The following is a 25,758-nucleotide window of genomic DNA, read 5'->3' on the forward strand; positions in this document are numbered from 1 at the left end:
TTATAACTTCCATGTCATCATATATTGAAGTGAAACAACGTCTAACAAGTTGCGTTATATTCTCTAAATAAAAACAAAAATTACATACCTGTCAATTAGGAAAAGGGCCAACTTGGGATCAGTTTTAAAACCTTTCAATTCTCTCAGCTTTCTCCACTTGGTGAATGCCCGACCGAGGTTTACACGAGCCCTATCACTGTCCCGTTTAGCCTTCTTCTGTTCTTTTTTTTTTAGATGGTGCTCCTTCGTTATCCGTCATGACATCAAAAGTATAACCAAGTACTTATAGATACATCTCTGGTAAAACTGTTATGTGTTCAGCAATGCCCGTTGCGTACCACTTACTTGGAGAACACTCTCTGTAAACACGGCTCCTTCTTCTTGTGTGGTTTAATGGCTGCGGGCCGCTGCGGGCGAGAATCACTTCCGCCTCGGGTGCCGTATTCTGGTTTGCTGACTTCCGCTGTCCATCCGACCCGCACGAGGCTACGCTAAATAGCCATATAGAGAAAGGCTTTTTGTCGCTGTTGGGTTCAAATAAATATGCGGATCTTCAAGAGGGGCGGTACGAACTAGAGACAGCTTTATAAATGGTAAAAAGTTCCAAGTCTCCATCATTGGCAGATGAAAGGTAGTCCCTCGTTCCATAGAGCTCAGGTAGTGCATACATGACAGCAGGCCTGCCGCTTGGCACATTAATGTTCTTTGATGGCCTGATCATGTGTAAAGACCACACCTCTGCTGTCTCATCCAAGTCATCCTAAAATAATAAAACACATGATTTTACTATGATGTATAACCTCATGATATACAACCACTTCTTTTAATTAAATTTATATTTTTAATTATATTTGATCATTACCAATACCTTCCCTTATGTCAGTATTAAAATATTTGTGGGCCAATTAATAATTGTGCGCAAGTGCATTCATTAACACCCTCTATGGCATGACTTTTTATTTTAGGGGGGGGGGGGGGGGGGATATTTCACTCCAAACACATACACATGCATAGGGACACACGGATATACAGTACAGACACACACACACACAGATACACACACACACACACACACACACACACACACACACACAGCCTTAGTAAATCTTTATTCATCTTTGTTGTTCTGCAGTTTCCCACATCCGACTGGACAACCAAAGCGTGTTGTAATTATGGTAATGAGATGAGGGTTGAAAAATATCAAGTCCTGCAGGGCACAGTGGCTACAGAGAGCCATCAACACCACTGATGAATGGACTCTCCTGCTATACTGGTTATGGTATTGAAATTGGGGAGGGGGTTTGGAGGTCTGAGTTTGACAGTGCTATTAATCATTAATGACAAGATCATTTTAATAACCTGTAGGAGCAGGGAACAAACATTTTCTTTAGTTTATGACATGCATCCCTGCTTTGAAATGCATAAAGTCTCTTACATACTCACAAGCACTCCTTCTACAATATGTGTTTTAATATTTATTTTCCTTGGGTCATTATCTGTTGTCACAGTATGTGGAAACCTTCTGGTAATAATCTCTATCATTTACTTCAAACAGCTCCACACTCCTACAAACTACCTCATCCTCTCTCTGGCTGTAGCTGACCTGCTTGTTGGTGTATCCTCTCTCTGGCTGTAGCTGACCTGCTTGTTGGTGTTGTAGTTTTTCCTCTCAGCATGGCCTTCCCTCCTAGCTCATGTTTGTATCATGAACATTTATTTTGCGAAGTGCAAAGCCTCTTTGATGGAATACTGAGTTCAGCTTCCTTTTTCAATTTATGTTGTATTTCTATTGACAGATATTATGCAGTGTGTCAGCCTCTGACATACAGAACTAAGATAAATGGTCGTGTTTAGAATGATCATTTCTGGGAAAATATTTCAGGGTGATTTTGCTGATGCAAAACTACACTGACATGCCTCATTAAGCAATTTCTTTATTTTCTGAGCCCACTAGATGGTGCTCTTGGTTTAAAGAGAGAGGACCAAAGAATAGCAATTCAGTGTGCTTTCAACCACAGTTTGCTACGATGTTTATGTTAGAACATCAACGAACGTTTAGGGTGGTTTTAGGACAGATTCACACATGGCCATAGACATGTGTGAATCTGCCTGTTAAGCCAGGCAGGGGAAAGCCAAATTGTCCAAAAAGGAGCAATCGTCAGGATTTGGGTCTTAACCACTCTATTTCATCATAAACAAACAACCCAGAAATGGGGCTCAAAGTGCAAAATACCAGACATCTCTTTTAATTTCGAAATGCTGAGAATGTCCTTGATTACAAAATGATCTATTGCGCTAACTCATGTTTATCCCCTTGATGTGTGCAAATTAAAGACCCGCAGACCCTGAGTGATGCTGAAGATAAGTAACACCAGCCAAGCAGCCAAGGCTTGATTTTCAACAAAAGGTATCGACAAAAGCAGAAATAAATAGGCTTGTAGCAGCATACATTGTGGAGGAAATGTTGCCTGTTTCAACAGTGGAATCGCCGTCTTTCCGAAACATGCTGAGTAAAATACAGGTAATGAGGAGCGGACATCCGCCATCAGACAGGAAAACTTTTGCAAGCTGCCTGGACCAGTGTTATGTAAAGATAGAAACTGAGTTAAAAAACATTTAACAGCTTAGAGTATGTGTCAACTACCACTGACATTTGGACTAGTCATTATAAAAGTTTTTTAGGGTATGACAGCCCACTGGATCGACCCAAGCAATTTCCAGCGTGAGGGGGCTGCAATTGCCTGCAAAAGAATTAAAGGACGACAGAGGACTGAACAGGTTCACTCAGTGTATGGACTGTCACACAAGGTGACCGCTACTGTAACTGACAATGGGTCAAATTTGATCAAAGCTTTCAAGATGTATGAGCTTGCAGCGTCGGATTCAGACGAGGAGGGGGGTGAAGATCAAGATGTTGAAGAAGTGCTCTCCAGCAGCACCGACCCAGAGGGACAGTTTTCTCTACCCCCTCACTTGAGATGTGCATCGTACACTGAAATTTATTTCTAGTAATGATGTTGACAAATGGCTGACAGCGAACCCCGAGTCAGTGTACAGAAGTGCAACTGGGAAGTGTTCTGCCCTCTGGACGAAGACCAGACGTTCTACTGTAGCCTCTGAGCTTGATGATTACATGTGTAAAAGAAAACTCATGGTGCCGACAACAACAAGATGGAACTCATTCCATGATGCTCTGTCCCGCATCACTGACATTCCCATCCCAGAGTTGAACTCCCTCTGCAGTCGACTAGGAATTAAAGCCTTCACTGAATGGGAGTATTAGTTCCTTAAAGAGTAACTAAACCCTAAAACCATTTTTTTCAGCTGATAATCATTGTTTCTGGTTGTATAGTAGTGTTACTGACTGATCCTGCTCAAAATCTTGACAGTTTAGTGCAAACTGTTGAAAATCTACATTTTATTTTAAAAATGTGGTATGGAGTGCCCTCTACAGCTTGAAATCTGGTTACTACACTTGAATTTACATTACATTACATCGGAGGCGAATGATTCTTTTTCAAGGCGAATGAGGTCACTAACCGTCCACACTAAAGCCTGCCCTCCTCCCTTTACTCCTCCCCTTACTATAAAACCATTCTGTCCGCAGAGAGAGCCGAGCCTCGGGGGGGTGTATGTGCGGCCGGGCTGCGAGGGAGGGAGGGGTGGATGGATGCGGTGGGCTGCTGCTCTGAGCCCAGGCTCCCAGAGAGGGAGAAATAGAACCGGCCGCCTTCCCTTCTGCCCATGTGACACAGTTAGGGGCGGTTTTCCAAGCCACCATCGGCACAATGAAAATAAGTCGAAGTGTGGAGCGAGGAGAGGGACCTCTCTCCCCGCAGCGAGGGACAATCTTAACTCCGCCCCCTTCCTCAGCCGCTCGCCTGTCTCCCAAAATAGGGAGGCTACTGTCAAAGTTGTTAAGATCCGTGTGCTTTGTTGTACTTGGATGTGGCCCAAAAAAAAACCCAAATATGCAAACGTTACTTAAAGTTTAAGAGCATAAACACTTAACATACATACCTGAAAAGAATGGGGGAAATCGAAGTCTCTCTGCCGACAGGCTGTACGCTCACTTCTTCGTTATCCCAGAGTGTAATCCCGGTGTCAATTGGGCCACAAGGCCGCCAACATCCAATATAGCGGTCGGGAGGTGTATTGCGCATTGAAACAGGTACTTTTTTTTTTTTGGCTCAGACGGACACTGCAGCGTGGGAAATCGGGGGTGTGGCGTGAGAGCCTGTGAAGACAATCAAATGCGTGTGTCTCATGGCCAATGCGTGAGAGTTGGCAGCCCTGAATCTCGGCTCGTCGCTAGGCTAATGTATGCAGTGTAAAATGCCATAGGCTGGCGCTGATAACGTTAGCGTGTTGTATTTGCTTGGAAAATGTGTTTAGTGTGACAGTTGTTTTTTTGTCGGTGAATGTTGTGAGTTGTAATGGAGCCAAATTGAGTGCCGCTACCTTTGATAAATGCTGCTGTTGTCCCTGGTTTTAGGCTATATGAGAAGAGGGAAAGATCGCTAGCCGCTAGGCTAATTTATACAATTTAAAATGCCATAGGCTTGTGCTAATAACATTAGCATGTTGAATTGGTGGGGGAAATGTGTCCAGATAAAGACAAGTGTTTGTCTGTCAATTTTGCGATTTATAGTGAAGCCAATTTGTGTACTTGTGTTTGAAATTGTCTCTATTAAGCCATATTAAATGTGTGTTTTGAATCAACTAAACTTTACAGCACTTAATGGATTCCTCCACCACCGACTAGCATTTTGGAGGTGTAACTGCAGAGTGACACGGGTACACCACCGCAAAAGTAAAAATAACGTGCAGATTTTTTTTTCCCCACGACTAATCTATTAGCTGAAGATCATGGACGACCTCAGTCGGCCAAGATTTTCTTTGGTTGATTACACTGCAAAACGGGCTCTCCCAGATTACAGTAGGTTTGCCTAATGCCATAGTACAGGTAGGTCTGTTTTATCATTTTAAATCTGAAAGCCAAATACATTGTTTTATTTTTTGAAATTTATTTTGAACTATTTTTTTTTTTTTGTAGTGAATCCGTAGATATAATTTACAGTACCTCATTAACCCACATGATGCTTCCCGCTGAGCTATGCAACACAGCTGCTGTGCATCGCGAAGCTCATCAAATCGTTGTATATTGCATTCACAGGCCATGAAGACACGATTTGGGATGGTGTTGGACAACAAAGATGCTCTCCTTGCAGCTGTTACACTGCCAAAATTTAAAGTGTGGTGCCTGAAAGAAGAGGAGAGGAGAGATGCTTTAAGGACACTGCTGACCACAGAATGCTGTGCTTCCCCCCATGATGAGCAGGATGTACGAGATGGAGATGGAGATTCTGAACCTTTTCCCCACAATAAAGACTACATGTATTAAATTCAACACAGCTACACCCTCTAATGCACTGGTGGAGAGGCTCTTTCACCTGGGCAGTCTTGTGCTGACTCAGAGGAGGAACAGGTTGTCTGACAAACAATTTGAGAGACTCCTCCTCATGAGGTATTCCGCTGTAAAGCCCTAGTTTGGTGAGTGAGCTGCAGTGAGTTGAGTGTGTTTGGCCTGTTAACAGTTTGGCACAGTTCAGATTATATTTCATATGCAATGTTGTTTTCCTTTGAATTCTCATCATCGTCTGATATGATGATGAAGGCCAGTATCTTATTTTATTTATTGATATTATTTTGAGCAAATTCATGTTTGCATTACATGGTTGGAAGGACAACCTCTTTTAAATTATGTTGTTGTATTGTAAAGAAATTGACTTTCACGATGCTTATTTCAAAATAGAAATAGACATTTAATGATGATAAAAGTTTCTGATTAAAGTTTTAATCATAATTTCATTTTGAGACATTTTGCATATTGCCAGTAGCCTTGTTCTTGACACATTTCTCTGTGAAGTGCTGTAAGGGCTGATTTTCACAACTTTGCTGTTGGCTTTGTTGTATTAAAGAGCATAAACGAGAGATCTTGTGTATGTCCTCCATATTAAAATAAGGATTTGTGCTGATCTGGGTATATACAGTATAAGATTTAACTTTATATTATTCATTGGCAATTAAGTTACGGTGCATCTCAGGTGATGTGACAGAGTAATCCAAAAGTAAGGTAACTAGTAATGTAACTAATTATTTTCAGCAGTGAGTAATTAAGTAAAGTACGGCATTACTTTTTTTTTTTTTTTTTAAGTAACTAGTAATGTGCAATGCATTACATTCTTTTAAGTAATTACCCCAACCACTTTGATTTGTCGTGAAGATATCATGATATCTTTATGACAAATCAAAATGGTACCACTTTAATTGAGGTCAAAAAATGTATTCATTACACTGTCATAATGGTGTCATGACCAGTGTTGGGCCATTTTGATTTGTCCTGAAGATAGATATCATGGTATCTACTGGACAAATCAAAATGGTACCGCTTTACTTGAGGTCAAAGAGTTTATTCATTACACTGTCATAATGGTGTCATGACAGCCAGTTTTGTGTCATGTCTTGCCAGACATCTATCTGACCGAGTGTTAGAATCGGTCTGTAACCTTGGACATCTAATTATAAAAATCATCATGTCACCTTGTCATAAAAACAAAAAGAGGTTGGTTTTTTTTGTTTGTCAAGTTGTCATGACAAAGACATCTTGTGGTAATGTCATCCTGGTTAAGGTCAAGTTGTCATAATAAGGACATCCCAAACAAATGTAATGTCAACTTATCAAGACAAAGACAACTTCTGGTAATGTCACTTTAATTAATGTCAAGTTGTCATCATCAAAACAACCCAAACAATGTCAACTTGTCATTACAAAAACCAAATGACACTTAATGACAGCAGTCATAAACGTTTATGACATGTACATAATGTTTATGACAAGTTCATGACAGTGTCATGTCAAAGTTATGACAGTGTTATGTCACCCTTATGTAGATACCTTCAAGTAAAGTGTTACCAAAATTTTTACCGATGTACATTGTAGCCTATAATTTGTTGAGAACAAAATGACCTGACAACAGTCAGTGGAAACCAAAATCATCAGTACACAGTGGACTGGATTCAAAAATCACACCGAAAATCAAAGTAAAAAATTTAAACGACATGCTGATCCAGTTGCGTGAAATTTATCACGGCAACTTGTAATGTGACTCAGTAGTATGTATGGCCCATGTTTTAATGCACTCCCAACAACGTCTGGACATGCTCTAGTCTCTTACACAGACGCCGATGACGTCAGCACGCTGACTGACTCTGTCGTCTGTGGACATTCCCATAGGAAAGTTGTAATAGAACTAGCGCTGGCTCCCAGCGGCAGTGATGTGATTGGATTCCGTACTTCCTCGACCAACGGCTGAGTAGCTTTGCCTTACACCCGCCTACACCGGAATTGCTGTTCCCCGAATTGTTGTCCGTAGTGCAACAGAAAAGGAAGTGTTCAGTGCATCGCAAGAAGAGATTAAAATGGATATGATTTCATTTGATTCAGCAGAGCTGCAACGTCCACAAGATTGGAGAAATTAAGGATTTACAGCAACTCTGTCTAAAATTCCTTACGCGGAGGAGATGTTTTGGCCTGTTTACCGACGAGATACGGTAAATGATTTATCAAGCCTGGCCCACTGTAAGCGTGTAACACACGTGCCGTACCTATGGCAACGCCGTCATGTGGTCTGGATATCCCCGCCCATTTCTATTACAAAACAAAAGACAAATGTCCCCAGACTCCCATTCCGAAGTAAGGGAGGCTGGTCATGCAAGACTAGACATGCTCCAGGGCCCAGTATTTCAAAACTTGTAATCTGGATCAGAATAATCCGGATAATGAAATCCTTCTTTTCTCAGTCAGGGATCAAGGTGATCCTGCTGACTTTATCTGGGTATTTCAAAACATTGGCAGGGTGGATCACTTTGATCCCAGACTGACTGGATATGGATTTCCAAATCTCACGACTCCGCCCCCGGATCTGAAATGTTTTCCCTTTGGGGGCGTGGCTTTCAGATTATGACGTGTTGCACTCTGTCTCTATGGCGGACTACTTCACGAAAGGAGCAGTTGGTAACACAGCTTTCACATCAAAATGTAAATTTACCGTTACCTAATGTGTAGCGTTTTTAAGACCATACGAAGGCCACCCACCGTCTGATGTGAGCCAGGTATTTGAATTGTCACCTACTTAAAATGTGGGTGTGCCGATCTCTAATTGAGCCGAGGTCATGCTAACGGTAGCTAACGCGGCTCCATTGACTTGCATGTTAAGTAGCTAGCAGGCTTGCGAGGTAGCTGGCTTTGTTGATGTATAATGCGGCCTATGGCTTAATTTAAAAGGGAATTAATCTGAAGTACGTCATACTTGAAATCTTTAAACACCAACCTGTTCAGAGTTTAACGTTATGTTATTGCCAACACAGCGGACTTTTTTTTTTTTTTTTTTTTTTTTGTTTTAACGTGTGCAGAGCAGACTGCTGCAGTATAGGAAAAATACACAGTACTAGTATGAATTAACGTTATGCGGTTCATTCAGAAGTGTCAGAGGACTGAGTTGTTGTCCATGTGCTTATTATGTTAATCCCTGTGTTGTTTCTTGCACTCTATGTAAAGAAAATAATGTACTATACAAATAAATTTGCTTTGCATTGCATTTCCTTGCCTTTGTCTGACCACAATTTATGTTGGATGTTTTGGTACAAACAAGTTACAATGTTAGGTGAAACTAGACGTTGAGAAATAGGTCTGTATTTGTTACTCTTATTAACAGCAGTTTCAGGAAGTAGGCCAAACAATATTTTTTCTATTCTTGAAAGTACTTAGAACTAAAACACTAATTTAGATTAAGTGTAATGGACATCTTGAGTAACAATATCTAGGAGAAGTGGAGCTGAGGCTTTGTCAAATCCACCTCTGAGGTGGGATCCAAATAATCCTGAAATTTGGTATCAAATTGATCCAGATCTCTGCCTTAACTTTTGAAATACCCAAATGCAGCCTTTATCTGGATTAAAGGGAGGACTGGATGACCAGATCTGAATCCTGATCCTTAGGATCAGGATCCTCTTGATCTGTGTTGAAATACCCAGTTTTCAGATCAGATCAGGATGTAATCCAATCCGGCCAGGATAATCCTAGCAGATCACTTTGAAATACTGGGCCCTGATGATTTGGTGGATGGTGTCCTAGGGGATCTTCTCCCAGAGTGAGTTTGTGGACAGTTCGTGGACAGGCTGTGGTGGTGGCATTGGATGTACCAATACATAACGTCCCATAGGTGCTCAATTGGATTTAGGTTAGGGGAATGAGAGGGCCAGTCAATAGCATCAAGGCCTTTGTCATCCAGGAACTTCGTACACACTCTGGCAACATGAGGCAGGGCATTGTATTTATTGTGCATGATTTTACTTTAGTTTTGTGTTTTTATCTGCATATTCTGTTGTGTTTGATGGGTTATACTGCTTGATTTTATTGTCTTTTATTGTTTGGTTTTAGGTTGAAATGGTTTGAGTTTTTATTGTATTATTTTACTTCCTGCTGGGGCATTTGTCATTATGTTTATAACCTGCACCTGTGAAGTGCATTTACCTTCACAGCAGCCTGTAACTCTAACTTCTTCTCTGTGCTCCGCGCTCACGTGTGCGCGCCTGCGCAAGACCAGCGAAAGCATGAGCTTTGCTCACCTGTGTTTATATCACGTGACGCGTGCACCGCAGGCAGAGACAACAGTAACCACAGTAGCTAAAAGATAATTTGCACTACGGTCTTTTAGCAAAGGAAAGCCCAACATGTCTGAAGACTTTGAAACTGAGGAGGAACAGCATTTCTTTGTTGAGCCGTATTTGTTTGAGCCCGAGTATACGGACGGAACTCAGGCTACTGGACGAAGCAGCCGCCGCAGCTCATGAGCCTAACCCTCAGCCAACCGCAGAATACCGGAGTCAAGCACTGGAAACCTGGTGGTGTAGTTGTTTCAAATGCAAAGCAATGCCAACGGATGAGGAAAGTCTTTGCTGCTCAGACTGGGAATTGGCGATGCCTGCACTTGAGAATCTGGACATCAGTACTGATGAGACTGTTGCTCTTCAGAGATCACCGATCACCCTGAGCGCGCACACGTGAACGCGGAGCACAGAGAAGCAGTCAGAGCTACAGGCTACAGTGAGGCTAAAAACAGAGTTCATATGACATTTTTCCAAACGACTTTTTATGTCGCGGCTTCAGCACACTTTGATCACTATGGATGAGCAGTATGGAGATACTTTGTGGATTCAATTTTGTGTTCTTGGACGTTAGTCTGGGGCGCCGTCTACCATTAGGTATGCTAGCCGCTCCACCCGCTGATCTCCGCAAGGGATGTGAGCACTCTAAAAATTCACCAGGGCCTCCATCGACATATGGGTGAGTAGATAATGGCTGAATTTTCATTTTTGGGTGCACTATCCCTTTAAGAGAAGCAGAGAGGCCAGAGAGGAGCAGACAGGTGAGGAACACAAGGACAGCAGACGAGCCTGCAAGTAGCGCCAAGAGTTGACAACACCGACACACCGAGGAGGGAAGAGGACGACAACTCCTGCACCGACTATTGACTAGACGCTAGTGGAGTGCGGGGAGCTGACAGCAGAGTCAAGAAAGCCCAGAGTGTTATGACGCAACTGTGTGGCAGTGGCAGAGTGAGGAACTCTGCCTCGCCGCGTAAGTACCCACTGGCTTTAGTAGCATCCTGGCATGTGAGAGAGAGCTGCATCTGAGTTGTGCTGTTGTTGTGAACCCACACTGCCTCTGTGTTGTGTATTCACACAGTGTGAGGAACTCTGCCTCGTCGCGTGTTCCGGCCAGCGAGTCCATTCTCCTACAGAGGAAGCCACAAGAGACATAAGAGCTGTGTGAAGACGGACACGCCCCCCGGAGTAAAAAACGGCCAGTAGGCCTATTTGGACCCTTTATTTCCCCTTGTTTTTAGTATTGGAGTCTTGGCCCGGTGCATTTTTTAGCTAGACTCGGACTCATTTTAGACACCTGTTGCAATGTGTTTATGCTTGGCTCATTTCAGTGATTGTTTTAAGGACATGTTCTTTTTTAGACTTCCACATTTAAAAAGAGCCATTAACATGTTCATGGGCCGTTGAAACATATTGTAATAAATCACAATATTGTTTTTAACTGAAAAGCTGCTGTCATCTAGCTTCCAGAGCTTAACATCTCTAAGATTAAGGAGCTGTGCTGCTGCAGGAGAGTGACACCTGGTACACATTTCTTTCTGTAAAGGACAAATCCAAACTGTCACGGATCATCAAACATGCAAGTAAAATAACAGGCATCACACAGTCCTCTCTCTCAGACCTCCACACTCAGGCAGTCAGACGGAAAGCCACCACCATCATACACGACCCTTCACATCTGCTCCACAACTCATTTCAACTCCTTCCTTCAGGCCATAGATACAGGGTCCCTCGAGCAAGAACAAACTTAGTCAAAAAATCATTCATTTCATCCGCCATCAACACCATCAACAACTCACAATGAAATCTTTTAATGTCCTCACTGTATTTATTCTGCATTGATGTTCTATGTTTAAACTGTGTTTTAACTTGTGTTTTTATTCCATGTATATTTGTGAGCACGTCAGAGACGAATTTCCATTGCTTCTTGCAAGGGACAATAAAGGTTTTCTGATTCTGATTCTAATCTCTTTGGTTTTAATACCATGCTCACCACTTGATTTTAAAGGACCTGTACAAAGTTTAACAATAACCTCCAAATTACAAATTCCAACCACCTACATTACAATCGCTCTGAGGATTTCATCCAGCTACCTAACAGCTGTCAGGCAACCATTGGCTATGACATGGAGGTCTGTGTGACCCCCCCCAAGGATATGCCTCCTCAGACCATCACTGACCCACCGCCAAACTGGTCATGCTGGATGATGTTGCAGGCAGCATATTGTTCACCATGCTATCTCCAGACTCTCTCACAACTGTCACATATGTTCAGTGTGAACCTGCTGTCATCTGTGACGAGAGTGAGGCGCCAGTGGTGGACCTGACAATTCTGGTGTTCTTCAGTGAATGTCAATCGAGCTGGGCTGTGAGCACAGGTCCCACTAGATGATGTTGGGCCCTCATGCCACCCTTGTGGAGTCTACTGGTCAGAAACACCAGTAGCCTGGTGGAAATAATTTTGTAGGGCTCTGGCAGTGCTGCTCTTGGTCCTCCTCACACAAAGGAGCAGTTACTGGTCCTGCTGCTGGGTTGATGCTCTTCTACAGCCCTTTTAAGCTCTCCCCATGTAACAGCTGGTCTCCAGTTATCTCCTCCATGCTCTTGAGACTGTTCTGGCCGACACAGCAAATCCTCTTGAGAAAGCACGTATAAATGTGCCATCCCAGAAGAGCTGGACCACCGGTATGCAACCTGATTGGGCTGTAGGTATTGCCTCATGCTACCAATATGGCAAGGATACTGGCAGAACACAGAACTGGATTTGCGGGTGCTGTCCGATGTCTTCTCTGTTTCTCAGTCGGAGATCCAAGCTGACATTTCCTCTGCTCCGGAATCAGCAGTCCAGTCAACAACTGTTCTCCCTGTCTCCTGGTAGCCCAGCTGACACCCATCCCTGCTTAACTGCCGCAAACCCCTGTTGTTCCAGTTGCAGCAGCCTAAAGTTCCAGAGCTGCAGCTGCCCCCTGTTGTCCCTGCTGGGCTGCAGCAACATCCTGCCCCCACTGGGCCTCAGTAATAGACTGTCCAGATTTCTGTCCATGCTGAGCTGCAGCACTCCCAAGTCCCTGCTTGCACTTAAATGCAGCAGCCCCAAGTTCCACAGTTGCATAAGCCCCAAGTCCTAGAGTTGCAGCTGCCCCTTATTGTTTCTGTTGAGCTGCATATGCCCTCTGCAGTTCCTGCTGAGCACCAGCAATCTGCTGTGACTTGTCAGCAGTGGCTACCCTTTGTTGTTGAACTGCAGCATCCCAAAGTTTCAGAGCTGTGGCTGCCCTCTTTTGTTACTGTTCCCTGGTTCCACCAGACTCCAGCTCAGCTGTCCTGTCGCAGGCTTCTTGTTAGACTCTTCACAATTCCAACCTGCACCTGGATCTTCAGTTGCTGGCTTCCATTCCTGATCTGAAGTTCTGTGGTTATCCTCTAACTGGGTCATGCTTCAGAGGGGTCCCATCACTGCCTTCTTCTGTCAGTGGGGGTTCTGTCTCCATGGCCGTCCTGCAGTGGGATTCTGTCAACAAGTTCCAGAGGGATCCTGTCTCTGAGAGTCCAGTCTCAGAGTTCCAGTGAGGTCCTGCTTCTGTGGTCATCCTCCAGGGGGTTCCTATCTCCAAGTTCTGGTGGGGTCCCATCTGAGAGTTCTTGTGGGATGCCAGAGGTGCTCTGTCTGGTTGGCCTTGTGGTCACCCCCAGATCTGCTCCGTGTCAGCTCCAAGTTCCAGCGGGGTCCTGTTACCAAGGGGTCACATCTCCGAGTTCCAGTGGGGGCTCACCTCTGAAGGTCCCATCTCCAAAATCCAGTGGGGTCCTGTCTCCTAGCGTCCTGCTTCTGGGTCCTTGTGGGGTCTCGTCTTCAGGTTCTGGTGGGATGCCAGAGGTGCTCTACCTGTCTGGTTGGCCTTGTGGTCGCCCTCTAGGTTTGCTCAGTCCATCTGGTTGACCTCCTGATTGTCCTATAGAGCTGCCCCAGCATACTGGCTAACCTCCAGGCTGGTTCTTGCCATCTGCTACAGGCCATTCACCTGAAATTCCCTGCTTTACCCTTGTCCAGCCCCCAGACCATCTGCCTAAGGTCTTATGTTCTGCCCCTGTGCAGCAGCCAGGCTATCTCCCTGAAGTCCCCAGCATGGTCTTCAGTTCCCAGGCTTCCCAGGATTATCTGCTAATGTTCTCTTTTGTTTTCCATGCATCCTTGTTTTTTTTCCTATTGATTGTTCCTGCCTGTTTGCCTGTCCATCTGATGTTGACCGTATGTATCTGTGAACCCGCTAGCTTCATTTAAAGTATCCTTTCCGCCTCCACCTGCTGGCTGTCCTGCATTTAGGTCTCTCATGCCTGTGTTGCTTCAGTCCATACATACACTGACCTAAATGATCCATACATACACTGACCTACTGACCTAAATGATCCCATAATTTACCCTCATACGTGTCTGATTTTGGGAATTACCATGAATTTTAGCATGTTTAGAAATGATTTACAGAATGTGTTTTGCACTGCACACACACACACACACACACACACACACACGCGCGCTTAGTAAATCTTTATTCATCTTGGTTATTATGTGCTGTTTTCAGATTTGGATTGCACAACCAAAGTGTGTCCTAATTATGGTAATGAGATGATGGTTGAAAAATATCACGACTAAGTCCTGCAGGGCACAGTGGCCACAGATACCTATCAACAACACTGATGCATGGACTCTCCTGCTGGTATACTGGTTATGGTATTCAACTGCTTGGACAGTTACCATGAACTCAAAATCTCCTTTTAATCTTTTAAAAAAAATTATGTTTGTCTTGTGCATTACACTGTAGGACTAAAAACATGTTTTCTAAGTTTGACGGTGCTGTTAAAATCTAATGACAATCTTATTTCAATAACCTATAGGAGCATGGACCCCAAATCTACTGTTGTTTATGACATGCATCCCTGCTTTGAAATACATAATGTCTCTTACTTACTCACAAGCACTCCTTCTACAGCATGTGTTTTATTGTATATTTTCCTTGGCTTGTTGTCTGTTGTTACAGTATGTGGAAACCTTCTGGTAATAATCTCTATCATTTACTTCAAACAGCTCCACACTCCTACAAACTCTCTCATCCTCTCTCTGGCTGTAGCTGACCTGCTTGTTGGTGTTGTAGTTTTTCCTCTCAGCATGGCCTTCTCTCTTAGCTCATGTTTGTATTATGAACATTTATTTTGCAAAGTGCGAGGCAGCTTTGATGGAATACTGAGTGCAGCTTCCTTTTTCAATTTATGTTGTATTTCCATAGACAGATATTATGCAGTGTGTCAGCCTCTGACATACAGAACTAAGTTAAATGGTCGTGTTGTTGTGGTCATGATTCTGGTCAGCTGGAGTGCTTCAGCTAGTGTTACAATTAGCCTCATGGTACATGATTTACACCAAGAAAGATGTAAAGAAAATTGTTTCCTTCATGTTTTACTAATAAACACATTCGGAATAATTTCCTCATTTTACGGACCAGTCATCATAGTGCTCTCTATCTACCTAAAGATTTTCCTGGTGGCACAGAGACAGGCACACAGCATCAGGAACACAACCTGTCAGAGCTCAAAGTCTGGAACAACCATTAGTAAGAACGAGAGAAAGGCCACAAAAACTTTGGCTATCGTACTGGGAGCTTTTCTGATGTGCTGGACTCCCTACATGATCGTTTTTTCTCTTAAGACTTTGAATCCTGTGACAGTGTCATTTCCACTGTTTGAAACGCTGAACTGGTTGACACTATTGAACTCAATGATCAATCCATTTATTTATGCTTTCTTTTACAGCTGGTTCAGATCAGCTTTTGGAATGATCATTTCTGGGAAAATATTTCAAGGTGATTTTGCTGCTGCAAAACTACTCTGACATACACTCTAGAGTGCTGAAATAGTCTGTGGATGAACCAGTAGTGAGAAGAGGTCATACAATTAAGATTAAACCTTTCTTAACCTTAATCCATTGGACCTTTGGCAGTCATTTATTTAAGTACAACTCTATACTGTATTTTTACATGACACCAGATTTTTTTATATAACTGAACTGCAAAAATGACCTGAGAAAATATACTCAAAAAGGCCTTTAAAAAGAAATCATTCTATCAACATTTGCAAAGAAATAAAGCGTGAAATGTGACATACAGTATGCATGAAACACAATATAAAAAATACAAATTTTGAATACTGGTACCAGACACTATCTCTAATTTTCTGAGAAAAACTAAACAAAGTTGTTCTAGTGCAGGGGTGTCCAAACTTTTTTCAAGGAGGGCCATATTTGATCATGTAAAAGTGCCCGAGGGCCAAGATAAAAAAACATGCACATCCGACAGTGAAAAAGTTCAGTGTGCTGCATCAAAAAAAGTATATACGTGCAAAATAAAGAGATGATCTGCACACCAATTGAAGCTCCCATAGAAAAATGTATTCAATCATAGTGTGACGTTTCGAGCCAGCAGGCTCTTCCTCAGACTTATGACAAGAACACTGGAAACGCCATCTTTAGATACCCATCATGCATTGTTCAGAAAGATATAATAAAATAAATAGCTTGTGCAAATATAAAGACTAACAGACAGGTATAAGCAAGAAAAAATATACATAGAAAAATATATATTATATACATTTGAGTGACGGTCCGATATATATATTTAAAGAATGATCTCTAAAACACACATACATAGGAAAGTATACATATGTGTCAGACATCTTTCTCCACATACATAAAAAATCTATAACCTATACACATAGGGCTGGGTTTAAGACAAAAAAGAAGGTATTTACACAATATATTATACCTCAATTTAGTTCGTACTCCCAAAGTAGGACTCAGGCTAAGAGTCGTCATAAAGTACTCATCTTAAAAAGAGGGCGTCTAATTTTGTAGGGAAATGAAACACCAGTGTTAATATTATCATTTATATGCACTCGCACATTTGAATTTTTTTTCAAAACATATATAGAGAACAGGAAAAAGTCACAGAAAAGGTCTAATATCAAAATCTTCATTGAGTCCCTTAGGGGCCAAAGCGGCGAGTGTAAGAATCCAGAAAACCTCCCGTTTGAGTAACATAGAGTTTAAATCCCCCCCTCTGCGTGGTTGTATAATGACCTCGATACCAGTGTATCTGAGAGTAGAGATATTGTGCCTTGCCTCTGAAAAATGTACAGCCACGGGGCTAGAAGAAACATTATTTCTGATGTTACTAGTGTTGTGTCGTTTGCGAACGAATCGTTCAAAAGAACGAATCTGTTGAGTGAACGTACTGAACTGAATCACTTCCGGAACTGATTTGTTCATTTCTCAGTTCAGTTGAGCTCAGCAGCGAGCATGCAGGCCGAGAGTGGAACTGCCAATTCCGTCCGTGGGAACAATGAATCACTCGCGAGGCAGCCAGGGTGCAGGGAGGAACTGCCTACTGCGTGAGGAATCACTCGGTGAACAAATCACTCTGTGAACGACGTAACCCCAATCCCTGAGTGATTCAAATCATTTCTTCTCAGTGATACACTTTCATAGGGACCGTTTTCTCCAAGCTAACAGCTAATGTAGCCAGAGGTCAAGCCACAGGAACACAATCACACACCTCTCCATTGTTTTAACAGACTTAGTTTCCAGATAAACAAACTTAAAATGTTAGGCTGGCCAGTAATGAGACTCACCAGTGCACGGCAGATGCAGCAGCTCAGCCGTGTATCAGTTCAGTGAGTCGGACCACGCAGTACACAGTCAGGGCACCTCTGACACTGAACGATTCAGTAAACGAATCTTTTGAACGAATCTTTTTAGTGAACTGATTCTAGTGATTCAGTAACATCTAAAGAACTGCTTTGCCCATCGCTAGATGTTACTGCGGTGTTCTGTAATGCAAGTGTTTAAAGGTCTTGCAGTTTTACCAATATAAGCTAGTCCACACGGGCACTTCAACATGTAAATGACATTATGAGTAGAACAAGTTATGATACCATTAATTTTCATTTTCTTTCCTGTATGAGGATTATTAAAAAAGTTTGTTTTCTAAGTGAAATGACATTGTTGGCAGTGACCACATGGATAGTTACCAGAGGGAATGTCACTGAGAAAGTGAGAAGGTGATTGGAGGGGGAGGTCCGCTCTCACCAGCATATTCCGTAGACTGGGGGGTCGTTTGTGTACCACTCAGGGAGGTTTGGGGAAACATTTCTTCAAGGCAGGATCGGTCTCCACAATATGCCAGTGTTTTTTAACAGTTTTTTCAATGTCACTGGAAACAGGTGAATACTGCATAGCAAATGTAGTTCCATAGTCTGTTTTTTTTTAGATCTAGTTTGAGTAAGACATTCAGTTTTGACATGTTGGAGACAGCTGAGGAGGCATTGTGTATCCAGGTTTCCTTGTATCCCCTTTGTCTAAATAATTTTTCACGTTCTTTTGTTTGTGTTTTAAAATCCTCATCTGAACTGCAGATCCATCGTGATGCGATTAAATTGGGACATGGGGATACTCTTTTAAGAAGAGTTGGATGGTATGAGTCCCCGGGAGCCAGAATAGAAGGAGTCATGGCTCAAAACTTAGATTTTATACTCTATGTTACTCAAACGGGAGGTTTTCTGGATTCATACACTCGGCACTTTGGCCCCTAAGGGACTCAATGAAGATTTTTTTTTATGTATGTGGAGAGGGATGTCTGACACATATGTATACTTTCCTATGTATGTGTGTTTCAGAGCTCACTCTTTATATATATATTGGACCGTCACTCATATGTGTATAATAATATATATTTTTCTATGTATATTTTTTCTTGCTTATACCTGTCTGTTAGTCTTTATATTTGCACAAGTTATTTATTTTATTATATCTTTCTGGACAATGCATGATGGGTATTTAAAGATGGCGTTTCCAATGTTCGTCACACTATGATTAAATAAATTGTTCTATGGAAACTTCAATTGGTGTGCAGATCATCTCTTTATTTTGCAAAGTGCCCGAGGGCCAACAGTCCCTGATGACATTTTTTAAACAATAAAAGATGCATATAAATATTCTGTTATTTAATATTTTCATTTTCACGCAGCAAACAATGAAGTAACCAAATGTGAGCATTCAGATGAAAACATCAGAGCTTTCTGATTTTCCAGCAGAAATTTAAAACATTCAGAAACTCTGTAATTCTGATAATAGAGCAACAGGCAAGCTACTGACATTAATGTGAAGGGTGAAACAGATCTGGATTTAAGTACATAGGGCAGGTCTGGTTCGTGAGCAGTGGTAGACATGCGTAAAATGTCACGTAGGTTGGTGTCACTTAGTCTTGAACCAAATGTAAGCATTCAGATGAATACATCAGAGCATTCAAGCTATCTGATTTTCCAGCAGAAATTTAAAACATTCAGAAACTCTGTGAAATACAACTCTGTGTAAATCTGATAACAGTGCAACAGGTAAGCTACTGACACTAATGTGAAGGGTGAAACTGAGATCTGGATTTCAGTACATAGGGCAGGTCTGGTTCGAGAGCAGTGGTAGACATGCGTAAAATGTCATGTAGGTGGCTGTCACTTAGTCTTGATCTGAAGTGGTTATTTTTTTTAAATATGATTTTATTTAAACTTTTTCACATCCATAAAACAAAAGACCCATACTCTTAATGAGTACAAACAAACAAGAAAAACAACTCGAGACCAACAAACAAACGAACCAAAAAAAAAAAAAAAGACAAAACAAACCCAGAACAAAACTAAAACAATCCACAATAACAACACATATTTACCTCCACCCACAAACATGCTCAACCTCAACATCCTCATATCTGAGCAAATCTTTTACGTTCTCAATGTTTCTAACACTTTTCCCCATATAATTTCAAATTGAGTGAATTTGTTCTTTTCTTTTATTTTTTTTTAAGATCATTTTTGGGGCTTTTCAGCCTTTATTTGATAGGACAGACAAGCGCAAACGGGGGAGAGAGAGACGGAGTGACATGCAGCAAAGGGCCACGGGCTGGAGTCGAACCCGGGCTGCTGCAGCAACAGCCTTGTACATGGGGCGCCTGCTCTACCACTAAGCCACCAACGCCCCAATAGTTAATTTGTTCTTTTCAGTGGCTATTGCCTTTTCTGTGTTCAAATAATAACACAGCTCTCTTTTCCAGTGTAACAATGAAGGAGCGTATATAGATTTCCAGTGTTTGAATATCAGTTTTTTTAGTATAATTGATGAAAAAATTATAATCCATCTATGTGGATACCTCACTGTATCCTGTGACAAATTTTGAAATAAACAGAATGATGGATCAAAATTAAATTTCACCCCCAACACTTCTGACAACCAGTGTTCTATATCTAACCAAATCTTGTGAGTTTTACTACGTTCCCAAAACGCATGAATTAACGAGTCTGTAGTTCCACATTTACAACTCCCTGACATATCTTTGTTATATTTATTAACTTTATCTCTTGTACAATAAGTTCTATAAATTATTTAAAATTTTGGCATTGGCAACATTGGCTGTAATATCTCTTGTTAATTTCCAACCATCCCTCCATCTTAACTTAATATCATTTCTCTTTAAGTCTTGGTTCCACAAATGTATTCTAGATTGCAACAAAGTATCTACCGGATATGATTCTTGTAAGATCCTGTAAACTTTACCTGTTAAACTATTAAACTTTTAAGTTGCATATATCTGAAGATTTCTTCATTAGACAGCCCAAATTTATTTTGCAGATCTTTCCAAGACTTAATTTATTTCCATTCATTATATCATTAATGGTTTCTATACCTCTATCCTTCCATGATATCTAGTTTAATGATGAGTTTTGAAGAACTATCCAAGGATTATTCCATAAGAGTATTTTTTGGAACAGATATCACCTCATTCATCGCATTCTTCATTTTTCTCCAAATTGCTGCTAAATTTTTAACTATAAAATTGACCAAACTAATATTTTTATTCTTTAAAAATATATAAGAAAAAAGGTTTTGTGGATAGACTTGAGCATTTTCTATGTGGATCCATTGCTCTTCTATTGTATTTTTGACTATATGTCGTAAATAAAATACTTGAGTAGCTAGATAATATAATTCTAAATCTGGAAGGTCAAAGCCTCCTTCCGCCTTTGGAAGATGTAAAACCTTCCTTTTCATTCTATGGTTTTTATTTTTCCATATAAAGTCTGTGATAATGGAATATGCCTTATTAAAAAATATTTTAGTTGGAGTAATTGGTACTGTTGAAAACAGAAATAAAAACTTTGGAAGCCACGTCATTTTAAACAAGTTGATTCTTCCAGTAAAATTTATAGGAAGATTCATCCATTCAATGAAATCAGATTTCATATTATTAAGTAACAACATTAAGTAACATTGCTAACTCAGCCACTCTGGATGTCACTAACTCGGCTTCTTCTCCAGAGCCTTTGTGCTCCACTGTCTCTCAGGTTAACTCGTATTGCAGCGGTGCCTGCATAGTGTGACGTGTGTGGTTGTGATGATGCCTCCTGCTGCTGCTGCTGCCATCATTAGTCATTAGTCATACTTCTACTGTTATTATACACATATGACTATTGTCACACATGTATACTGCCAGATATTAATATATACTTTCAACATATTGTACCACAGTAGCCAGAACTATAACGATAATATTATTACTTTCATTAATGTTGTAAGCTACTGTCATTACCGTCTGTCCGGCATCTCTCTCTCTCTCTCTCTCTCTCTCTCTCTCTCTCTCTGTCTCTCTTTCTGTCTCATTGAATTTCATCAATTTATTACGCTGATCTGTTCTGTATGACATCTATTGCACGTCTATCCGTCCTGGAAGAGGGATTCAATTCAATTCAATTCAATTTTATTTATAAAGCCCAATATCACAAATCACAATTTGCCTCACAGGGCTTTACAGCATACGACATCCCTCTGTCCTTATGACCCTCGCAGCGGATAAGGAAAAACTCCCCAAAAAAAAAACCTTTAACGGGGAAAAAAAACGGTCGAAACCTCAGGAAGAGCAACTGAGGAGGGATCCCTCTTCCAGGACGGACAGACGTGCAATAGATGTCGTACAGAACAGATCAGCATACTAAATTAACAGTAATCCGCATGACACAATGAGACAGAGAGAGAGAGAGAGAGAAAGAGAGAGAGAGAGAGAGGTTTCTACCGTTTTTTTTTCCCCTGTTAAAGGGTTTTTTTTGGGGAGTTTTTCCTTATCCACTGTGAGGGTCCAAAGGACAGAGGGATGTTGTATGCTGTAAAGCCCTGTGAGGCAATAAAATTGATTGATTGAACTGATATACTTAGCATGTGCTTGTAATTGTAATTTTACTCAACTGAGCCCAGAGTTAAATAACAATAAGTCCCACATAAATAAAGGTTCAAAGCAAATTCAAATAGATAGATAGATAGATAGATAGATAGATAGATAGATAGATATTATGTATTATTATTTTATTAGATTATTTTCAAGGAGCATGTGGAACCAGCGGCTTTGTCAACATTTTCTTGCACAAATCACCTGCCGTGATGTGTTCACGTCCGCCATTTTAGGTCTTTGGTAGTGTGACTTCCACAAGGTCTCACACACACAAATGAAAAAAAAAATCATGTTGCTTATTTTATAGCCCCTTTACAGACTGATAGACTGCCTGGGGCTGCAGGCCATTTACACTGCAGGGAGTGTTATAAATGACGTGTGTGACTGATTTGTTAAAATACCTGCTCCAGCCAGCAGGGGCACTGCTGAGTATGCACTCACATACCTTCAGGTCCCCTCTTGGCAAAAATTCAGTCAGCAGGGGACTTAAAAAATGTCCACCGTTAGCTGTGGAGTCCACTGTTTGTGAAAGTGTAACAGCACAGAGGTCCACTGTTAGATAGGTTTACAAGTGTGTGTGCGCACACACACACACACACACACACACACACACACAGAGGGGAGGAGGAGACATGGGAAACATGGAGAGCACAGGGAAACTCCTGTCATAATGTCTGGTAAAAACTATTTCCCTCTGCAAATATGTAGGCCTAACATTGTGTCCTATCATAAATCTATGGTTCTACATTAAATGTGTATTCATGTAACATCATGTAAACAAACCACTGTACTGGTCAGTTGTGTGCAAATCTAAACAAACCACATAGGTTAGCTGTGGTCTCTAGATCATATTTAAGACATAACCAAGATGGGTGAGTATATGGTATCTTTATATGTTTGTACTTTCAAAACAGAACATACATGCTATATATGATGACATTTAGTGGAAATGACATACAATATAGCCAACAGCAATTAGGTTGTTATTATTGGTGGTCATGACCAAAAACTTTCAGCTCTGGTTTACGGGTTGAGTTCAGATGATTGAGACATATCTTTACAGGTGCGGTTCAGGTCATTGATGAAGATATTGTCTTGTGTGGTGTTAGAATGTCAATGTAACGAGTCTCACTCGGTTTCAGTCTTGCATGAAAAAATAGCTGCCGTTTACTTTGCTGTGCCATTCGTACTGCCAATGCAAACACACACACGTAAAGCTCAGCAACCCTGACGTAAAACGTCGTAATGTCGTAAAACAGAATAGTGTCTTACTCACACATAACACCCCCCCCCCCTTTCAAAACCCAACACAGCCGAGTAACAGTAGAACAGTCTCTCACAGAACAGGAGGAGACGTTGACAGCTTATGTATGAAACGTAGTAACAAAGTCTTTGAAGTGTGAAGGGCGGGCCCAGTCCCGCTGTGGCCTGCCTTCCGCCACCATGGGATGAGGCCCTATGCGGCTGGTGGCTGCAGCAGATACCCGAGTGGCCTAACAGCCCTTGGCAATACAGGTCTTGGGGGTCTCAAAACCTTTCCGTCCATGTCCACCACACCAGCAGCTGGTAGCAGTGTAGGCGTGGGCGTGGCTGGCCCCGAAGGAACAGGTACTTTGTGCAGTTGGCTGGCGTGCCAGCGGGAGCCGTCACTCAGCATGAATACGGCCGGCCCTAGCTGACGTGTCACCTGAAGGGGCTGAGACCAGAAAGATGCCATCTTGTTGCATCTCTGGGGCCTACGGGCCCAAACCCAGTCCAACACCTGGATACTGGTGGTCTTGACTCTGTGTTTCTTATCAAAACGTTGCTTCATCTCCCACTGCTTTTCCCTCACCGCTGAGTGTTTCAGGTGTCACTGCATCTCGGGGCTTGAGTCTGCCCAGTGGCAAGTCCATCTCGCGGCCCAACATGAGGGATGCCAGAGAAGCCTGTGTTGTTGCATGCTGGCTCGCTCTGTAGTGTAAGAGTGTTTGATTGAGCGCAGTCTGAAATGTGCAGCCCTGGAACAGATGTGCTCAGATTCCATTTTTGAGGCTTTGGTTGAAACGTTCGACCCCCCCGTTGGCCTGGAGGTGAAAGTATGCTGTGCAGATGTGCTTAATCCCTTTCCCACTGAGAAAGTCCGAGAATTGTGCTGCCACAAACTGGGGTCCATTATCTGTGGTGATAGTGAGTGGCAAGCCCCATCGTGCAAACAGGCCATCCAAGATGTCAATAATGACTTGAGTTGTGACTGTACCTGCTTGGGTCACCTCAGGCCATTTTGAGTGAAGGTCGTATGCCACCACTAGTCAACGTTGGTGGTGCAGGACCCCTCGGCCGTGGATTTCACCACAGATGTCGAGCTGTAGATGCTCCCACGGGCGGGAAGGCCACAGGACATGCTGCAGGGGCGTCGCAGCCGGTAGCCCGCATTTCCCACTGAGGCGGCATGGCTCACAGTCTTTGATCATGGTCTCAATGTCGCGGTTGATACCTGGCCACCACACCAGGTCGCGGCATCGTTGCTTGACCCTGACTATCCCCAAGTGACCCTCGTGCGCCATTGCCATGATACGCGCACGTAGGGTACTTGGGACCACAGTGCAGAGGCCCCTGGAGACACAGAGTCACCCCAGCATGAGAGTTTGTGTCGCACCCTAGCAAATGGGGCAAGATCCTCAGGCACCTGTGGAGGCCATCCAGTCCGTATGTAGGTGCGCAGGGTAGACAGCAGTGGGTCCTGTTCTGATTCCCGCCAGAGCTCCTCCAATGACACCACTGTTTGCAAGGGCCCGTGCAATAGCTGGATGATCTTGGGCTCTTCCTCGAAGGTGGCAGGAGAAACGGTTGGAGTGGGGGTGTCGATCGACCGAGAGAGGAGGTCTGCAACCACGTTGCCACTACCTGGAGTGAACTTGAGCTGGTAGTCATACTGCCTGAGCCGCTTCCCCCACCTGTGCAGACGGAGGGGCCTGTGGCCGCTGCCCAAGGCGGACAGCAGAGTAGTGCGGGCCTGGTGGTCTGTACGGAGGGTGAACTGGCGGCCGTACAGTTAAAAGCGCCACCTCTCGCACACCCAGACACAAGCTAGTGCTTCACGATCGCCGACTGAATACCTCTGCTCAGTGGGGTTCAGGGCCCTGGAGGCAAAGGCGACCGGCCGCTAGGGTTGGGTCGGTTCTCGGTAATACCGATTCGGTTCGGTACTCCGTCTTGGACCGTTTTCTTTTTTTTTTGAGACCGACCGGACCGCATACGTCATTTTACGGCAGAACGTACGTGGAGCGGACTCCACGGAGGTCCGCCCGGGCTAAAAGCGGATGTCCACAAGCCCTGTGCGCGCAAAGCTCAGATTAGGGACTGAGCTAGGGGGTGCGAGTGCGCATGCGCCGAGGCCTCTACTGTAGCCTGGAGTTTGTTTAACAGTGACGGGGAGTCGATAATGGCGGACAATTTAGTCTTGAAGAAACAAAAGAATGCGCCAATATGGCAACACTTTGGCTGTGAGCCAGACGAAGGAGGCAACCCTTGTTTGCACTGATTGAGTAAGCTAAACCTGTAAATTTATTTGTAAGGAATAAAAGAAACAACGTGTTACTGTCACTCTGTTGTCCTATGGTCGTTTTTTATTTTAAATGTGTCAATTGCGCCCCCAAGTGGTGAAATCCGGTATTACCGACTTGATGCGGTTTTTCACAAAAACCGGACTGTTTTTTTTTTTTCTTCATACCGA

General features: G+C 42.7%; 2 protein-coding genes across 2 annotated transcripts in view; one reads left to right on the forward strand and one right to left on the reverse strand.

Moving 5' to 3' along the window:
• The window catches only part of LOC126399155 (trace amine-associated receptor 1-like), a 17,583-nt gene extending 4,222 nt beyond the window's left edge, over nucleotides 1-13,361 (reverse strand). Inside the window, exons 1-2 of the mRNA XM_050058984.1 lie at nucleotides 13,158-13,361; nucleotides 10,807-10,859 (exon numbers count right to left, since the gene is read on the reverse strand). Of these exons, the coding sequence (XP_049914941.1) occupies nucleotides 10,807-10,859; nucleotides 13,158-13,361 (257 nt within the window). The remainder of the gene's footprint in view (nucleotides 1-10,806; nucleotides 10,860-13,157) is intronic.
• A 17-nt stretch (nucleotides 13,362-13,378) lies between these two features.
• LOC126399156 (trace amine-associated receptor 1-like) lies at nucleotides 13,379-15,468 on the forward strand. Its single transcript, XM_050058985.1, has 4 exons — nucleotides 13,379-13,622; nucleotides 14,718-14,939; nucleotides 15,012-15,305; nucleotides 15,431-15,468. Exons 1-4 carry the CDS (start codon nucleotides 13,379-13,381, stop codon nucleotides 15,466-15,468), a joined length of 798 nt encoding a protein of 265 aa, XP_049914942.1.
• Nucleotides 15,469-25,758: the final 10,290 nt, after the last annotated feature.

This window comes from Epinephelus moara, chromosome 12 (genome assembly GCF_006386435.1).
Source record: "Epinephelus moara isolate mb chromosome 12, YSFRI_EMoa_1.0, whole genome shotgun sequence".
Classification (NCBI taxonomy): domain Eukaryota; kingdom Metazoa; phylum Chordata; class Actinopteri; order Perciformes; family Serranidae; genus Epinephelus; species Epinephelus moara.

Excerpts from the sequence above, each read along its gene's own strand:
- LOC126399156 (XM_050058985.1), top strand. The coding sequence starts at position 13,379 with ATGCCAGAGGTGCTCTGTCTGGTTGGCCTTGTGGTCACCCCCAGATCT. Across the intron at positions 14,940-15,011 it reads GTATTATGAACATTTATTTT|ACAGATATTATGCAGTGTGT; the intron begins GCAAAGTGCGAG and ends GTATTTCCATAG. Across the intron at positions 15,306-15,430 it reads CAGCATCAGGAACACAACCT|ACTTTGAATCCTGTGACAGT; the intron begins GTCAGAGCTCAA and ends TTTTCTCTTAAG.